The sequence below is a fragment of the Salvelinus namaycush genome, unplaced genomic scaffold, assembly GCF_016432855.1.
Source record: "Salvelinus namaycush isolate Seneca unplaced genomic scaffold, SaNama_1.0 Scaffold1171, whole genome shotgun sequence".
Classification (NCBI taxonomy): domain Eukaryota; kingdom Metazoa; phylum Chordata; class Actinopteri; order Salmoniformes; family Salmonidae; genus Salvelinus; species Salvelinus namaycush.
Window position 1 is genome coordinate 990 of NW_024057866.1, and position 15184 is coordinate 16173.

Below are 15184 nucleotides of genomic sequence, written 5' to 3' on the forward strand. Positions count from 1 at the left end.
ACATGAAGCTAGGGTTAGGACTGATGCTAGGGTTAGTTACAGCCAGGATGTGGACATGAAGCTAGGGTTAGGGCTGATGCTAGGGTTAGTTACTGCCAGGATATGGACATGAAGCTAGGGTTAGGGCTGATGTTAGGGTTACTGCTAGGATGTAGACATGAAGCTAGGGTTAGGGCTGATGCTAGGGTTACTGCCAGGATGTGGAAATGAACCTAGGGTTAGGGCTGATGCTAGGGTTACTGCCAGGATGTGGACATGAAGCTCGGGTTAGGGCTGATGCTAGGGTTAGTTACTGCCAGGATATGGACATGAAGCTAGGGTTAGGGCTGATACTAGGGTTAGTTACTGCCAGGATATGGACATGAAGCTAGGGTTAGGGCTGATGCTATGGTTACTGCCAGGATGTGGACATGAAGCTAGGGATAGGGCTGATGCTAGGGTTACTGCTAGGATGTAGACATGAAGCTAGGGTTAGGGCTGATGCTAGGGTTATTGCCAGGATGTGGACATGAAGCTAGGGTTAGGGCTGATGCTAGGGTTACTGCCAGGATGTGGACATGAAGCTAGGGTTAGGGCTGATGCTAGGGTTAGTTACTGGCAGGATGTGGACATGAAGCTAGGGTTAGGGCTGATGCTAGGGTTACTGCCAGGATGTGGACATGAAGCTAGGGTTAGGGCTGATGCTAGGGTTACTGCCAGGATGTGGACATGAAGCTAGGGTTAGGGCTGATGCTAGGGTTAGTTACTGCCAGGATGTGGACATGAAGCTAGGGTTAGGGCTGATGCTAGGGTTACTGCCAGGATGTGGACATGAAGCTAGGGTTAGGGCTGATGCTAGGGTTACTGCCAGGATGTGGACATGAAGCTAGGGTTAGGGCTGATGCTAGGGTTAGTTACTGCCAGGATGTGGACATGAAGCTAGTGTGAGGACTGATGCTTGGGTTAGTTACTGCCAGGATGTGGACATGAAGCTAGAGTTAGGGCTTATGCTAGGGGTACTGCCAGGATATGGACATGAAGCTAGGGTTAGGGCTGATGTTAGGGTTACTGCCAGGATGTGGACATGAAGCTAGGGTTAGGGCTGATGCTAGGGTTACTGCCAGGATATGGACATGAAGCTAGGGTTAGGTCTGTTGTTATTGTTAGTTACTGCCAGGATATGGACATGAAGCTAGGGTTAGGGCTGATGCTAGGGTTAGTTACTGCCAGGATATGGACATGAAGCTAGGGTTAGGGCTGATGTTAGGGTTACTGCTAGGATGTAGACATGAAGCTAGGGTTAGGGCTGATGCTAGGGTTACTGCCAGGATGTGGAAATGAACCTAGGGTTAGGGCTGATGCTAGGGTTACTGCCAGGATGTGGACATGAAGCTCGGGTTAGGGCTGATGCTAGGGTTAGTTACTGCCAGGATATGGACATGAAGCTAGGGTTAGGGCTGATACTAGGGTTAGTTACTGCCAGGATATGGACATGAAGCTAGGGTTAGGGCTGATGCTATGGTTACTGCCAGGATGTGGACATGAAGCTAGGGATAGGGCTGATGCTAGGGTTACTGCTAGGATGTAGACATGAAGCTAGGGTTAGGGCTGATGCTAGGGTTATTGCCAGGATGTGGACATGAAGCTAGGGTTAGGGCTGATGCTAGGGTTACTGCCAGGATGTGGACATGAAGCTAGGGTTAGGGCTGATGCTAGGGTTAGTTACTGGCAGGATGTGGACATGAAGCTAGGGTTAGGGCTGAAGCTAGGGTTACTGCCAGGATGTGGACATGAAGCTAGGGTTAGGGCTGATGCTAGGGTTACTGCCAGGATGTGGACATGAAGCTAGGGTTAGGGCTGATGCTACGGTTAGTTACTGCCAGGATGTGGACATGAAGCTAGGGTTAGGGCTGATGCTAGGGTTACTGCCAGGATGTGGACATGAAGCTAGGGTTAGGGCTGATGCTAGGGTTACTGCCAGGATGTGGACATGAAGCTAGGGTTAGGGCTGATGCTAGGGTTAGTTACTGCCAGGATGTGGACATGAAGCTAGTGTGAGGACTGATGCTTGGGTTAGTTACTGCCAGGATGTGGACATGAAGCTAGAGTTAGGGCTTATGCTAGGGGTACTGCCAGGATATGGACATGAAGCTAGGGTTAGGGCTGATGTTAGGGTTACTGCCAGGATGTGGACATGAAGCTAGGGTTAGGGCTGATGCTAGGGTTACTGCCAGGATATGGACATGAAGCTAGGGTTAGGTCTGTTGTTAGGGTTAGTTACTGCCAGGATATGGACATGAAGCTAGGGTTAGGGCTGACGCTAGGGTTAGTTACTGCCAGGATATGGACATGAAGCTAGGGTTAGGGCTGATGTTAGGGTTAGTTACTGCCAGGATGTGGACATGAAGCTAGTGTTAGGACTGATGCTAGGGTTAGTTACTGCCAAGATGTGGACATGAAGCTAGGGTTAGGGCTGATGCTAGGGTTAGTTACTGCCAGGATATGGACATGATGCTAGGGTTAGGGTTGATGCTAGGGTTAGTTACTGCCAGGATATGGACATGTGGCTAGGGTTAGGGTTGATGCTAGGGTTACTGCAATGATATGGACATGAAGCTAGGGTTAGGGTTGATAAAAGGGTTACTGGCAGGATGTGGACATGAAGCTAGGGTTAGGGTTGATGCTAGGGTTCGGTACTGCCAGGATGTAGACATGAAGCTAGGGTTAGGGCTGATGCTAGGGTTAGGTACTGCCAGGATATGGACATGAAGCTAGGGTTAGGGTTGATGCTAGGGTTTGTTACTGCCAGGATGTGGACATGAAGCTAGGGTTAGGGCTGATGCTAGGGTTACTGCCAGGATGTGGACATGAAGCTAGGGTTAGGGCTGATGCTAGGGTTACTGCCAGGATGTGGACATGAAGCTCGGGTTAGGGCTGATGCTAGGGTTAGTTACTGCCAGTATGTGGACATGAAGCTTGGGTTAGGGCTGATGCTAGGGTTACTGCCAGGAAGTAGACATGAAGCTAGGGTTAGGGCTGATGCTAGGGTTACAGCCAGGATGTGGACATGAAGCTAGGGTTAGGGCTGATGCTAGGGTTACTGCCAGGATGTGGACATGCAGCTAGGGTTAGGGTTGATTCTAGCGTTACTGCCAGGATGTGGACATGAAGCTAGGGTTAGGGTTACTGCCAGGATGTGGACATAAAGCTAGGGTTAGGGCTGATGCTAGGGTTAGTTACTGCCAGGATATGGACATGAAGCTAGGGTTAGGGCTGATATTAGGGTTACTGCTAGGATGTCGACATGAAGCTAGGGTTAGGGCTGATGCTAGGGTTAGTTACTGCCAGGATGTGGACATGAAGCTAGGGTTAGGACTGATGCTAGGGTTAGTTACAGCCAGGATGTGGAGATAAAGCTAGGGTTAGGGCTGATGCTAGGGTTACCGCTAGGATGTAGACATGAAGCTAGGGTTAGGGCTGATGCTAGGGTTACTGCCAGGATGTGGAAATGAACATAGGGTTAGGGCTGATGCTAGGGTTACTGCCAGGATGTGGACATGAAGCTCGGGTTAGGGCTGATGCTAGGGTTAGTTACTGCCAGGATATGGACATGAAGCTAGGGTTAGGGCTGATACTAGGGTTAGTTACTGCCAGGATATGGACATGAAGCTAGGGTTAGGGCTGATGCTATGGTTACTGCCAGGATGTGGACATGAAGCTAGGGATAGGGCTGATGCTAGGGTTACTGCTAGGATGTAGACATGAAGCTAGGGTTAGGGCTGATGCTAGGGTTACTGCTAGGATGTAGACATGGAGCTAGGGTTAGGGCTGATGCTAGGGTTATTGCCAGGATGTGGACATGAAGCTAGGGTTAGGGCTGATGCTAGGGTTACTGCCAGGATGTGGACATGAAGCTAGGGTTAGGGCTGATGCTAGGGTTAGTTACTGCCAGGATGTGGACATGAAGCTAGGGTTAGGGCTGATGCTAGGGTTACTGCCAGGATGCGGACATGAAGCTAGGGTTAGGGCTGATGCTAGGGTTACTGCCAGGATGTGGACATGAAGCTAGGGTTAGGGCTGATGCTAGGGTTACTGCCAGGATGTGGACATGAAGCTAGGGTTAGGGCTGATGCTACGGTTACTGCCAGGATGTGGACATGAAGCTAGGGTTAGGGCTGATGCTAGGGTTACTGCCAGGATGTGGACATGAAGCTAGGGTTAGGGCTGATGCTAGGGTTACTGCCAGGATGTGGACATGAAGCTAGGGTTAGGGCTGATGCTAGGGTTAGTTACTGCCAGGATGTGGACATGAAGCTAGTGTGAGGACTGATGCTTGGGTTAGTTACTGCCAGGATGTGGACATGAAGCTAGAGTTAGGGCTTATGCTAGGGGTACTGCCAGGATATGGACATGAAGCTAGGGTTAGGGCTGATGTTAGGGTTACTGCCAGGATGTGGACATGAAGCTAGGGTTAGGGCTGATGCTAGGGTTACTGCCAGGATATGGACATGAAGCTAGGGTTAGGTCTGTTGTTATTGTTAGTTACTGCCAGGATATGGACATGAAGCTAGGGTTAGGGCTGATGCTAGGGTTAGTTACTGCCAGGATATGGACATGAAGCTAGGGTTAGGGCTGATGTTAGGGTTACTGCTAGGATGTAGACATGAAGCTAGGGTTAGGGCTGATGCTAGGGTTACTGCCAGGATGTGGAAATGAACCTAGGGTTAGGGCTGATGTTAGGGTTACTGCTAGGATGTAGACATGAAGCTAGGGTTAGGGCTAATGCTAGGGTTACTGCCAGGATATGTACATGAAGCTAGGGTTAGGGCTGATGCTAGGGTTACTGCCAGGATATGGAGATGAAGCTAGGGTTAGGGCTGATGTTAGGGTTACTGCTAGGATGTGGACATGAAGCTAGGGTTAGGGCTGATGCTAGGGTTAGTTACTGCCAGGATGTGGACATGAAGCTAGGGTTAGGACTGATGCTAGGGTTAGTTACAGCCAGGATGTGGACATGAAGCTAGGGTTAGGGCTGATGCTAGGGTTACTGCCAGGATATGGACATGAAGCTAGGGTTAGGGCTGATGTTAGGGTTACTGCTAGGATGTGGACATGAAGCTAGGGTTAGGGTTGATGCTAGGGTTAGTTACTGCCAGGATGTGGACATGAAGCTAGGGTTAGGGCTGATGCTAGGGTTACTGCCAGGATGTGGACATGAAGCTAGGGTTAGGGCTGATGCTAGGGTTACTGCCAGGATGTGGACATGAAGCTAGGGTTAGGGCTGATGCTAGGGTTCCTGCCAGGATTTGGACATGAAGCTAGGGTTAGGGCTGATGCTAGGGTTAGTTACTGCCAGGATGTGGACATTAAGCTAGTGTTAGGACTGATGCTTGGGTTAGTTACTGCCAGGATGTGGACATGAAGCTAGGGTTAGGGCTGATGCTAGGGTTACTGCCAGGATATGGACATGAAGCTAGGGTTAGGGCTGATGCTAGGTTTACTGCCAGGATGTGGAAATGAAGCTAGGGTTAGGGCTGTTGCTAGGGTTAGTTACTGCCAGGATATGGACATGAAGCTAGGGTTAGGGCTGATGCTAGGGTTACTGCTAGGATGTGGACATGAAGCTAGGGTTAGGGCTGATGCTAGGGTTAGTTACTGCCAGGATATGGACATGAAGCTAGGGTTAGGGCTGATGTTAGGGTTACTGCTAGGATGTAGACATGAAGCTAGGGTTAGGGCTGATGCTAGGGTTAGTTACTGCCAGGATGTGGACATGAAGCTTGGGTTAGGGCTGATGCTAGGGTTAGTTACTGCCAGGATATGGACATGAAGCTAGGGTTAGGGCTGATACTATGGTTAGTTACTGCCAGGATGTGGACATGAAGCTAGGGTTAGGGCTGATGCTTTGGTTACTGCCAGGATGTGGACATGAAGCTAGGGTTAGGGCTGATGCTAGGGTTACTGCTAGGATGTAGACATGAAGCTAGGGTTAGGGCTGATGCTAGGGTTAGTTACTGCCAGGATATCGACATGAAGCTAGGGTTAGGGCTGATGCTAGGGTTAGTTACTGCCAGGATATGGACATGAAGCTAGGCTTAGGGTTGATGCTAGGGTTACTGCCAGGATGTGGACATGAAGCTAGGGTTAGGGCTGATGCGAGGGTTAGTTACTGCCAGGATGTGGACATGAAGCTAGGGTTAGGACTGATGCTAGGAGTAGTTACAGCCAGGATGTGGACATGAAGCTAGGGTTAGGGCTGATGCTAGGGTTACTGCCAGGATGTGGACATGAAGCTAGGGTTAGGGCTGATGCTAGGGTTCCTGCCAGGATTTGGACATGAAGCTAGGGTTAGGGCTGATGCTAGGGTTAGTTACTGCCAGGATGTGGACATGAAGCTAGTGTTAGGACTGATGCTTGGGTTAGTTACTGCCAGGATGTGGACATGAAGCTAGGGTTAGGGCTGATGCTAGGGTTACTGCCAGGATATGGACATGAAGCTAGGGTTAGGGCTGATGCTAGGGTTACTGCCAGGATGTGGACATGAAGCTAGGGTTAGGGCTGTTGCTAGGGTTAGTTACTGCCAGGATATGGACATGAAGCTAGGGTTAGGGCTGATGCTAGGGTTACTGCTAGGATGTGGACATGAAGCTAGGGTTAGGGCTGATGCTAGGGTTAGTTACTGCCAGGATATGGACATGAAGCTAGGGTTAGGGCTGATGTTAGGGTTACTGCTAGGATGTAGACATGAAGCTAGGGTTAGGGCTAATGCTAGGGTTACTGCCAGGATATGTACATGAAGCTAGGGTTAGGGCTGATGCTAGGGTTACTGCCAGGATATGGAGATGAAGCTAGGGTTAGGGCTGATGTTAGGGTTACTGCTAGGATGTGGACATGAAGCTAGGGTTAGGGCTGATGCTAGGGTTAGTTACTGCCAGGATGTGGACATGAAGCTAGGGTTAGGACTGATGCTAGGGTTAGTTACAGCCAGGATGTGGACATGAAGCTAGGGTTAGGGCTGATGCTAGGGTTACTGCCAGGATATGGACATGAAGCTAGGGTTAGGGCTGATGTTAGGGTTACTGCTAGGATGTGGACATGAAGCTAGGGTTAGGGTTGATGCTAGGGTTAGTTACTGCCAGGATGTGGACATGAAGCTAGGGTTAGGGCTGATGCTAGGGTTACTGCCAGGATGTGGACATGAAGCTAGGGTTAGGGCTGATGCTAGGGTTACTGCCAGGATGTGGACATGAAGCTAGGGTTAGGGCTGATGCTAGGGTTCCTGCCAGGATTTGGACATGAAGCTAGGGTTAGGGCTGATGCTAGGGTTAGTTACTGCCAGGATGTGGACATTAAGCTAGTGTTAGGACTGATGCTTGGGTTAGTTACTGCCAGGATGTGGACATGAAGCTAGGGTTAGGGCTGATGCTAGGGTTACTGCCAGGATATGGACATGAAGCTAGGGTTAGGGCTGATGCTAGGGTTATTGCCAGGATGTGGACATGAAGCTAGGGTTAGGGCTGTTGCTAGGGTTAGTTACTGCCAGGATATGGACATGAAGCTAGGGTTAGGGCTGATGCTAGGGTTACTGCTAGGATGTGGACATGAAGCTAGGGTTAGGGCTGATGCTAGGGTTAGTTACTGCCAGGATATGGACATGAAGCTAGGGTTAGGGCTGATGTTAGGGTTACTGCTAGGATGTAGACATGAAGCTAGGGTTAGGGCTGATGCTAGGGTTAGTTACTGCCAGGATGTGGACATGAAGCTTGGGTTAGGGCTGATGCTAGGGTTAGTTACTGCCAGGATATGGACATGAAGCTAGGGTTAGGGCTGATACTATGGTTAGTTACTGCCAGGATGTGGACATGAAGCTAGGGTTAGGGCTGATGCTTTGGTTACTGCCAGGATGTGGACATGAAGCTAGGGTTAGGGCTGATGCTAGGGTTACTGCTAGGATGTAGACATGAAGCTAGGGTTAGGGCTGATGCTAGGGTTAGTTACTGCCAGGATATCGACATGAAGCTAGGGTTAGGGCTGATGCTAGGGTTAGTTACTGCCAGGATATGGACATGAAGCTAGGCTTAGGGTTGATGCTAGGGTTACTGCCAGGATGTGGACATGAAGCTAGGGTTAGGGCTGATGCGAGGGTTACTGCCAGGATGTAGACATGAAGCTAGGGTTAGGGCTGATGCTAGGGTTACTGCTAGGATGTAGACATGAAGCTAGGGTTAGGGCTGATGCTAGGGTAACTGCCAGGATGTGGACATGAAGCTAGGGTTAGGGCTGATGCTAGTTATTGCCAGGATGTGGACATGAAGCTAAGGTGAGGGCTGATGCTAGGGTTACTGCTAGGATGTGGACATGAAGCTAGGGTTAGGGCTAATGCTAGGGTTACTGCCAGGATATGTACATGAAGCTAGGGTTAGGGCTGATGCTAGGGTTACTGCCAGGATATGGAGATGAAGCTAGGGTTAGGGCTGATGCTAGGGTTACTGCTAGGATGTGGACATGAAGCTAGGGTTAGGGCTGATGCTAGGGTTAGTTACTGCCAGGATATGGACATGAAGCTAGGGTTAGGGCTGATGTTAGGGTTACTGCTAGGATGTAGACATGAAGCTAGGGTTAGGGCTGATGCTAGGGTTACTGCCAGGATGTGGAAATGAACCTAGGGTTAGGGCTGATGCTAGGGTTACTGCCAGGATGTGGACATGAAGCTCGGGTTAGGGCTGATGCTAGGGTTAGTTACTGCCAGGATATGGACATGAAGCTAGGGTTAGGGCTGATACTAGGGTTAGTTACTGCCAGGATATGGACATGAAGCTAGGGTTAGGGCTGATGCTATGGTTACTGCCAGGATGTGGACATGAAGCTAGGGTTAGGGCTGATGCTAGGGTTACTGCCAGGATGTAGACATGAAGCTAGGGTTAGGGCTGATGCTAGGGTTACTGCTAGGATGTAGACATGAAGCTAGGGTTAGGGCTGATGCTAGGGTAACTGCCAGGATGTGGACATGAAGCTAGGGTTAGGGCTGATGCTAGTTATTGCCAGGATGTGGACATGAAGCTAAGGTGAGGGCTGATGCTAGGGTTACTGCTAGGATGTGGACATGAAGCTAGGGTTAGGGCTAATGCTAGGGTTACTGCCAGGATATGTACATGAAGCTAGGGTTAGGGCTGATGCTAGGGTTACTGCCAGGATATGGAGATGAAGCTAGGGTTAGGGCTGATGTTAGGGTTACTGCTAGGATGTGGACATGAAGCTAGGGTTAGGGCTGATGCTAGGGTTAGTTACTGCCAGGATGTGGACATGAAGCTAGGGTTAGGACTGATGCTAGGGTTAGTTACAGCCAGGATGTGGACATGAAGCTAGGGTTAGGGCTGATGCTAGGGTTACTGCCAGGATATGGACATGAAGCTAGGGTTAGGGCTGATGTTAGGGTTACTGCTAGGATGTGGACATGAAGCTAGGGTTAGGGTTGATGCTAGGGTTAGTTACTGCCAGGATGTGGACATGAAGCTAGGGTTAGGGCTGATGCTAGGGTTACTGCCAGGATGTGGACATGAAGCTAGGGTTAGGGCTGATGCTAGGGTTACTGCCAGGATGTGGACATGAAGCTAGGGTTAGGGCTGATGCTAGGGTTAGTTACTGCCAGGATGTGGACATGAAGCTAGGGTTAGGGCTGATGCTAGGGTTACTGCCAGGATGTGGACATGAAGCTAGGGTTATGGCTGATGCTAGGGTTACTTCCAGGAGGTGGACAGGAGTCTAGCCAAAAGCACTTAACTCCAGGTAGCTCCTATGTCCCCTCAGTTCTTACCTGATGTCCTGTATGGCAGCACTGCGGTCTCGTTTCTTGCCCCACATCTTGAGTGAGTTGGTGAGGAGGATGATGAACTCCCCATTCTTCATGCCCACAGACACCATCTCCCCATCGGGACTGTAGCTGGCACACTTGGCTGGGTGGCCCAGGCTCACCTTGTTCAGCAGTTTCTAGCAAGGAAACGGACGCAGGGTTGTAGACAACACAACATGACATAGGACGGTATATTGCCATTCAACGGTTAACTAAATTCAGGTGCAAAGGAAACCAAGAACACAAACCTATTTACATACAGATTTGAGATTCAAAAAAGTTGTTTCTGAAATAAATAAATTAAGACATTCAATGTAAGTTCAAATGCAACTTCATAACTCAGCAGACCATTGGAACCACATAGTATTTATTTGTGCTGTACCTTGTCGGCCAGGTCCCATATGCGGATGGTGCTGTCGTCGCTGGTGGAGATGAACAGGTCTTTAGAGGGGTGGGTGGCCAGGCCCCAGATCTCGCCCTGCATGTGACCGTTGATCAGGATGTTGGACGCAGCGTTCTTCTCTCCTACCTCAATGATCTCACCATCTTTTGTACCTACCAATATCTTACCCTGGTAGACAGGGACACAAGAAGGCTACTGTTTTTAACCCTTCAAAATCCTAGCTATTGACTTAGGGCTCGCTTCAATCCGTATCGCTAAGAGCGTCTGCTAAATGACAAAAATATTATATAAATATATGATATTCAATAAAAAAATATATATATAAAAAATACATTGCGACAGTACATTTATTTACGAAAGGATTGTTCAGGGAGTTGCTTTAAGGTTAAACATCTGCTGTAGACATGCTCAAAGTCTCTTTCACTGCTGTGTGCCCTGGCTGTGCTGAACTCACCTTTCCCCGACAGACGGACCTCACACACTCAACAGTTTGGCCCGTCTCCAGCTGGAACGCTCGGCAACGCTTCATCTCCTGGTCCCACAGTTTCACTGCACCGCCCTCCTTTGTACTGAAAAAGTGCATGCACGCACACACACACATGCATGCAAACACACCATCATAATCATCAATGTATAATCATCATAGAGGATAGAGGGTTAACCGAGATTCAGAACTATTCTTAATGTAATCCAATGGAAAATTCCAGATGGGATTTTTGGTGCTAGTGTTTCTTGTTACTTTAGGTGGGATTAATGGTGTTGTCTCAAGTAGGTCAGTGTTATAAAGATATCATTCTGATTGTCAGTGGTCTTGGCAGCAGGTAGCCTAGCGGTTAAACAAATACTTTCCCTGAGTCCGATGAACTAGTGGACACCATTTTTATGTCTCTCTCTGTGTCCAGTATGAGGGAAGTTAGTTAGGTAGTTAGCGTAATGACTGGAAGTCTATGAATATCTACTAGCATGCTAGTAGAAAAATGGCCTCATTGCCAAAATATCCCTTTAAGAGCGTTGGGCCAGTAACCGAAAGGTCACTGTTTCAAATCCCTGAGCTGACTAGGTGAAAAATCGGTCGATGTACCCTTGAGCAAGGCACCTAACCCTAATTTCTCCTGTAAGTCGCTCTGGATAAGAGCGTCTGATAAATGACTAAAATGTCAACTGTAAATGGTCGTGCAGCAGTACGGTACTCACGGCCTCTCCTTGCCCCCTGTGACGATGAGGCCGTCCCTCAGTGTGGTGTACATGGTGAACACTGGCCCGGTGTGGGCTTTAGCCACGACACGAAGCAGGAAGTGGTCTCTCCACACGTACACATCCCCATTTATAGCACCTGTGAATGTTAGGTTATTCTGGAGGAAGAGAAACCACCGTTCAGGATCATGAAACCGTTTAATGTATCTCTGAAATGAATTACTACCCATTAGGGTAGACTAAAGAGTTTAGTGTCAAATTCTGCCGATACTCACAGCACCAAAGGCCACAGACAACATGGTCTGCATCCTGCCGTCCTCCACTGAGCCCACCACTCCCTTCTTATACATGAGAGAGCCTCCAGCAAGTGTCCAGAATTTGATGTGCTTGATCCCAACAGACACGAACTGAGAGTCGGAGTCGGGCCGGAACTCAACTACAAAGATCCTGTCTGGATGGCCACCTTTACTGGTCACTTTAGCACCTGGACAGGGTAACCCACACAAGCACAAATACTCCTATGACCTGCTATTTACAGTTACAGAGTGATATCTGACAACATTGTTAGGATTAGCGATCCCAAAAATGCCCAGACCAATCTAAGCTGTAGCCTACCACCATCTCAGTGAATATTACCAGGGTCAGAATGGCTCACCTTCCTGCCAGCGCCACACAGTGATGGTGTGTTCAGGCTCCACCCCCACAGAGAGCAGCAGCTTTCCCGTGGCGCTGAAGTTGACGTAGCCCACCCCCTTGGCATGAGAGCAGCGCAGGATGGACAGCGTCTGTTTACTCATGGCGTCCCACACGTGAATGGAGGGGGTGGTGCCTGGAGCACAGAGAAAACCACCATAGTCTGATCCAGTATACAGGGCTACAGTATGGAGCAGTCCAGGGCAATTGATTGGGTGTATTATAGTACTGGGTAAAAAAGGTCAGAAAAGTAGGGTTGAATACAGAGGGATAACTACTGGAGGATAGAAAACACAGGACAGGCCACTGGGAAACTGCAGGAGAACAGCAATAAGAGGGTAAACTTATAGGGGTGGTTTCCCCGACATAGATTAAGATTTTTTGTTCATTGAGCTTGCTTTTTTATTGCAGGACTGAGATTTATCTGTGTCCGGGAAACCGGCCCATAAGTATAGTAACTGTAGGGCACACTGTAAAGGTCAATCTGGACGGGGGGGTTTACCTGGCAGGTCTGTCACTTCACCTGTGGTGTGTGAGCAATGGGAAATTAGGCAACAAAAGAACAAATTAAATCTAAAGTGAGTGCCTTCTCAGATGCTGCTGAGGGCCATGATATTAAGCACAAATAAAAACTAATTCTAGCAACAAACAAAATTAGAACGTGTCAATGTAGACTGAACAGGTCCTCAACAAAGTCCCAGAAAAATGCTAAGATAAGGCTAAACATGGGCATTCAATATCTCTCTCTCATATGCCCACACACAAATGCTATGGATAAGTACATGCAAAATACGTAAACGCATAACCACAATAAAATAAAACATGTTCATTCACTGCAGTACAGTACATACCAATCTGTCCTGTAGCGATGACATTTTTGTATTTAGGATGTTGATTGACGGTCAAACAGAGGATGTCGTCTGTATGCTCCAAGTAGAAACTCTGAGTCCCTGAGGAAAAATAGCATTAAAACACTGAGTTCATCTTCATCTTATCATGTACATGCCTTTGAAAATCACAAGCCCTGATGTCAATATTGAGTACGGTATCTGAAAGTGACAACACGTAGCTGTACCAGTGGAGAGGCTGTGCACCATGGCCGTGGCTGCTGTGTGGAAGACGATGTCGGTGCCGTCGTTGAGGTAGTGAAGGTTGTTACGACAATCGAAGCCCCTGAACCCAAACACGTGGTCCAGAACCAGGTCCTGGAAGTACACACATCACCGACCAATCACATCCCACAGCACACCAAACGTACCCAACAATGGTTCATAAAAAACAATAAATGGTTAAAAATGTAACAAGACACAAGCATTTTGCTACACCCGCAATAACATCTGCAAAATATGTGTATGTGACCAATAAAATTAGATTTTGTAACATTGTGTTGAGTATGACATCAAAGTTATTCAGAGTTAACATCAACACCACTGTGAGACAAACCTCGACAAGCTTCTTCTTTTTGGTGATATTGTTCTTCTGCAGCTTCTCTGGTTGGGGAGCAGCTCGGCTAACAGGTGGCCTGCAGTGAGTAAACAGATAGTACTGCCTCACACAGTAGATATATTGGACAGATACAGTATATTAACATGTGTACCACAGAACCAAGTCATGTTTTCTCAGAGCAATTTCATTACAGGGCACAGCAATGCCACATTAAGGATAGATTAGGCCAAGTTATAAAATGTCTCTCTAGTCTGACATGAGAGCGATAGAAACAAAGAAAGAAAGATAAGAGAGAGTGTGAGAAAGAAAATATCTATGTACTAAACTACAGCTTGAGGAACTCAGAGAGTACAAAACAGCTGCAATCAGTCATATCCCTCTGAATAGACACCTTGTTAAGCATGGCTATCGTACATCATTGTTTGTTAATCACTCATAATAGCCTTTACTGTTTATAATACACAAACATTCAGTGTTCCTCATAAAACACACACAGTATATAACACAATATCTACAGACAGATTCAGTGCTACATAAAATGGAATAAATTGTATACATCAATGACATTTTCCTAGTACATTTTCCACATGTATGAATTTTGGCCAGCCACTACACACATATCACCAAGGTGGGCACATCACATTCACAACAAGCGTCAACTTTCACATAAGGATCACACCAATAATGACACATTACACCAGTTGGCTGAGGCCACATTTAACATGTATGGCAATGAGCCACAATGAGCAACAGAATACAATTCCACTCAGTCTCTGAGTCAGTTTCTAGGAGCTCTACACTGCCACCTGCAGCACATCTACCTCTGCGTCTCAGTGAGGCTTTCCCTGGATTTCCTTCTCTGTCTCCCCCTCATTGAAATCTATCACTATAAAATAAAAATACTTAAAAAGGGTCAATCTGCAGTTAATGTAGCAATTGCAGATTGCCCCTTTAAAGTGAGTGGAATTCCACTCTCCTTAAAAATGAAGTCACTGGATATGTTGGAAAATTTGACTTCCTAGGCAGTTGGTTACCACAGTGATGTGTCCTGGCTGAGACCTGAGGTTCATGGTCACTCTCAGGGGTTAACAGACCATGTAAAACATCTGACATATCAATAGTATTGATAGCTGACACAAAAGCGCAGGGCCATTAAAGGAAGAATAGAAGCACTCCACACTGCCCTTTCCCACCTGGACAAAAGGAACACCTATGTGAGAATGCTATTCATTGACTACAGCTCAGCGTTCAACACCATAGTGCCCATGAAGCTCATCACTAAGATAAGGACCCTGGGACTAAACACCTCCCTCTGCAACTGGATCCTGGACTTCCTGACGGGCCGCCCCCATGTGGTAAGGGTAGGCAACAACACATCTGCTACGCTGATCCTCAACACTGGGGCCCCTCAGGGGTGTGTACTTAGTCCCCTCCTGTACTCCCTGTTCACCCACGACTGCGTGGCCAAACACGACTCCAACACCATCATTAAGTTTGCTGATGACACAGTAGTGGTAGGCCTGATCACCGACAACGATTAGAGAGGAGGTCAGAGAACTGGCAGTGTGGTGCCAGGGCAACACCCTCTCCCTCAATGTGAGCAAGACAAAGGAGCTGAT

At 48.1% G+C, this 15184-nt stretch overlaps 1 protein-coding gene across 1 annotated transcript in view; it reads right to left on the reverse strand.

Annotated features, from left to right (window-relative positions):
• Window positions 1–9793: 9793 nt before the first annotated feature.
• The window catches only part of LOC120035977 (echinoderm microtubule-associated protein-like 6), a gene marked incomplete at both ends in the record, with an annotated part of 53841 nt that continues 48450 nt past the window's right edge, over window positions 9794–15184 (reverse strand). The window contains 9 exons of the mRNA XM_038982465.1: window positions 9794–9966; window positions 10212–10400; window positions 10687–10801; window positions 11427–11584; window positions 11702–11910; window positions 12082–12255; window positions 12971–13069; window positions 13195–13324; window positions 13563–13641. Of these exons, the coding sequence (XP_038838393.1) occupies window positions 9794–9966; window positions 10212–10400; window positions 10687–10801; window positions 11427–11584; window positions 11702–11910; window positions 12082–12255; window positions 12971–13069; window positions 13195–13324; window positions 13563–13641 (1326 nt within the window). The remainder of the gene's footprint in view (window positions 9967–10211; window positions 10401–10686; window positions 10802–11426; window positions 11585–11701; window positions 11911–12081; window positions 12256–12970; window positions 13070–13194; window positions 13325–13562; window positions 13642–15184) is intronic.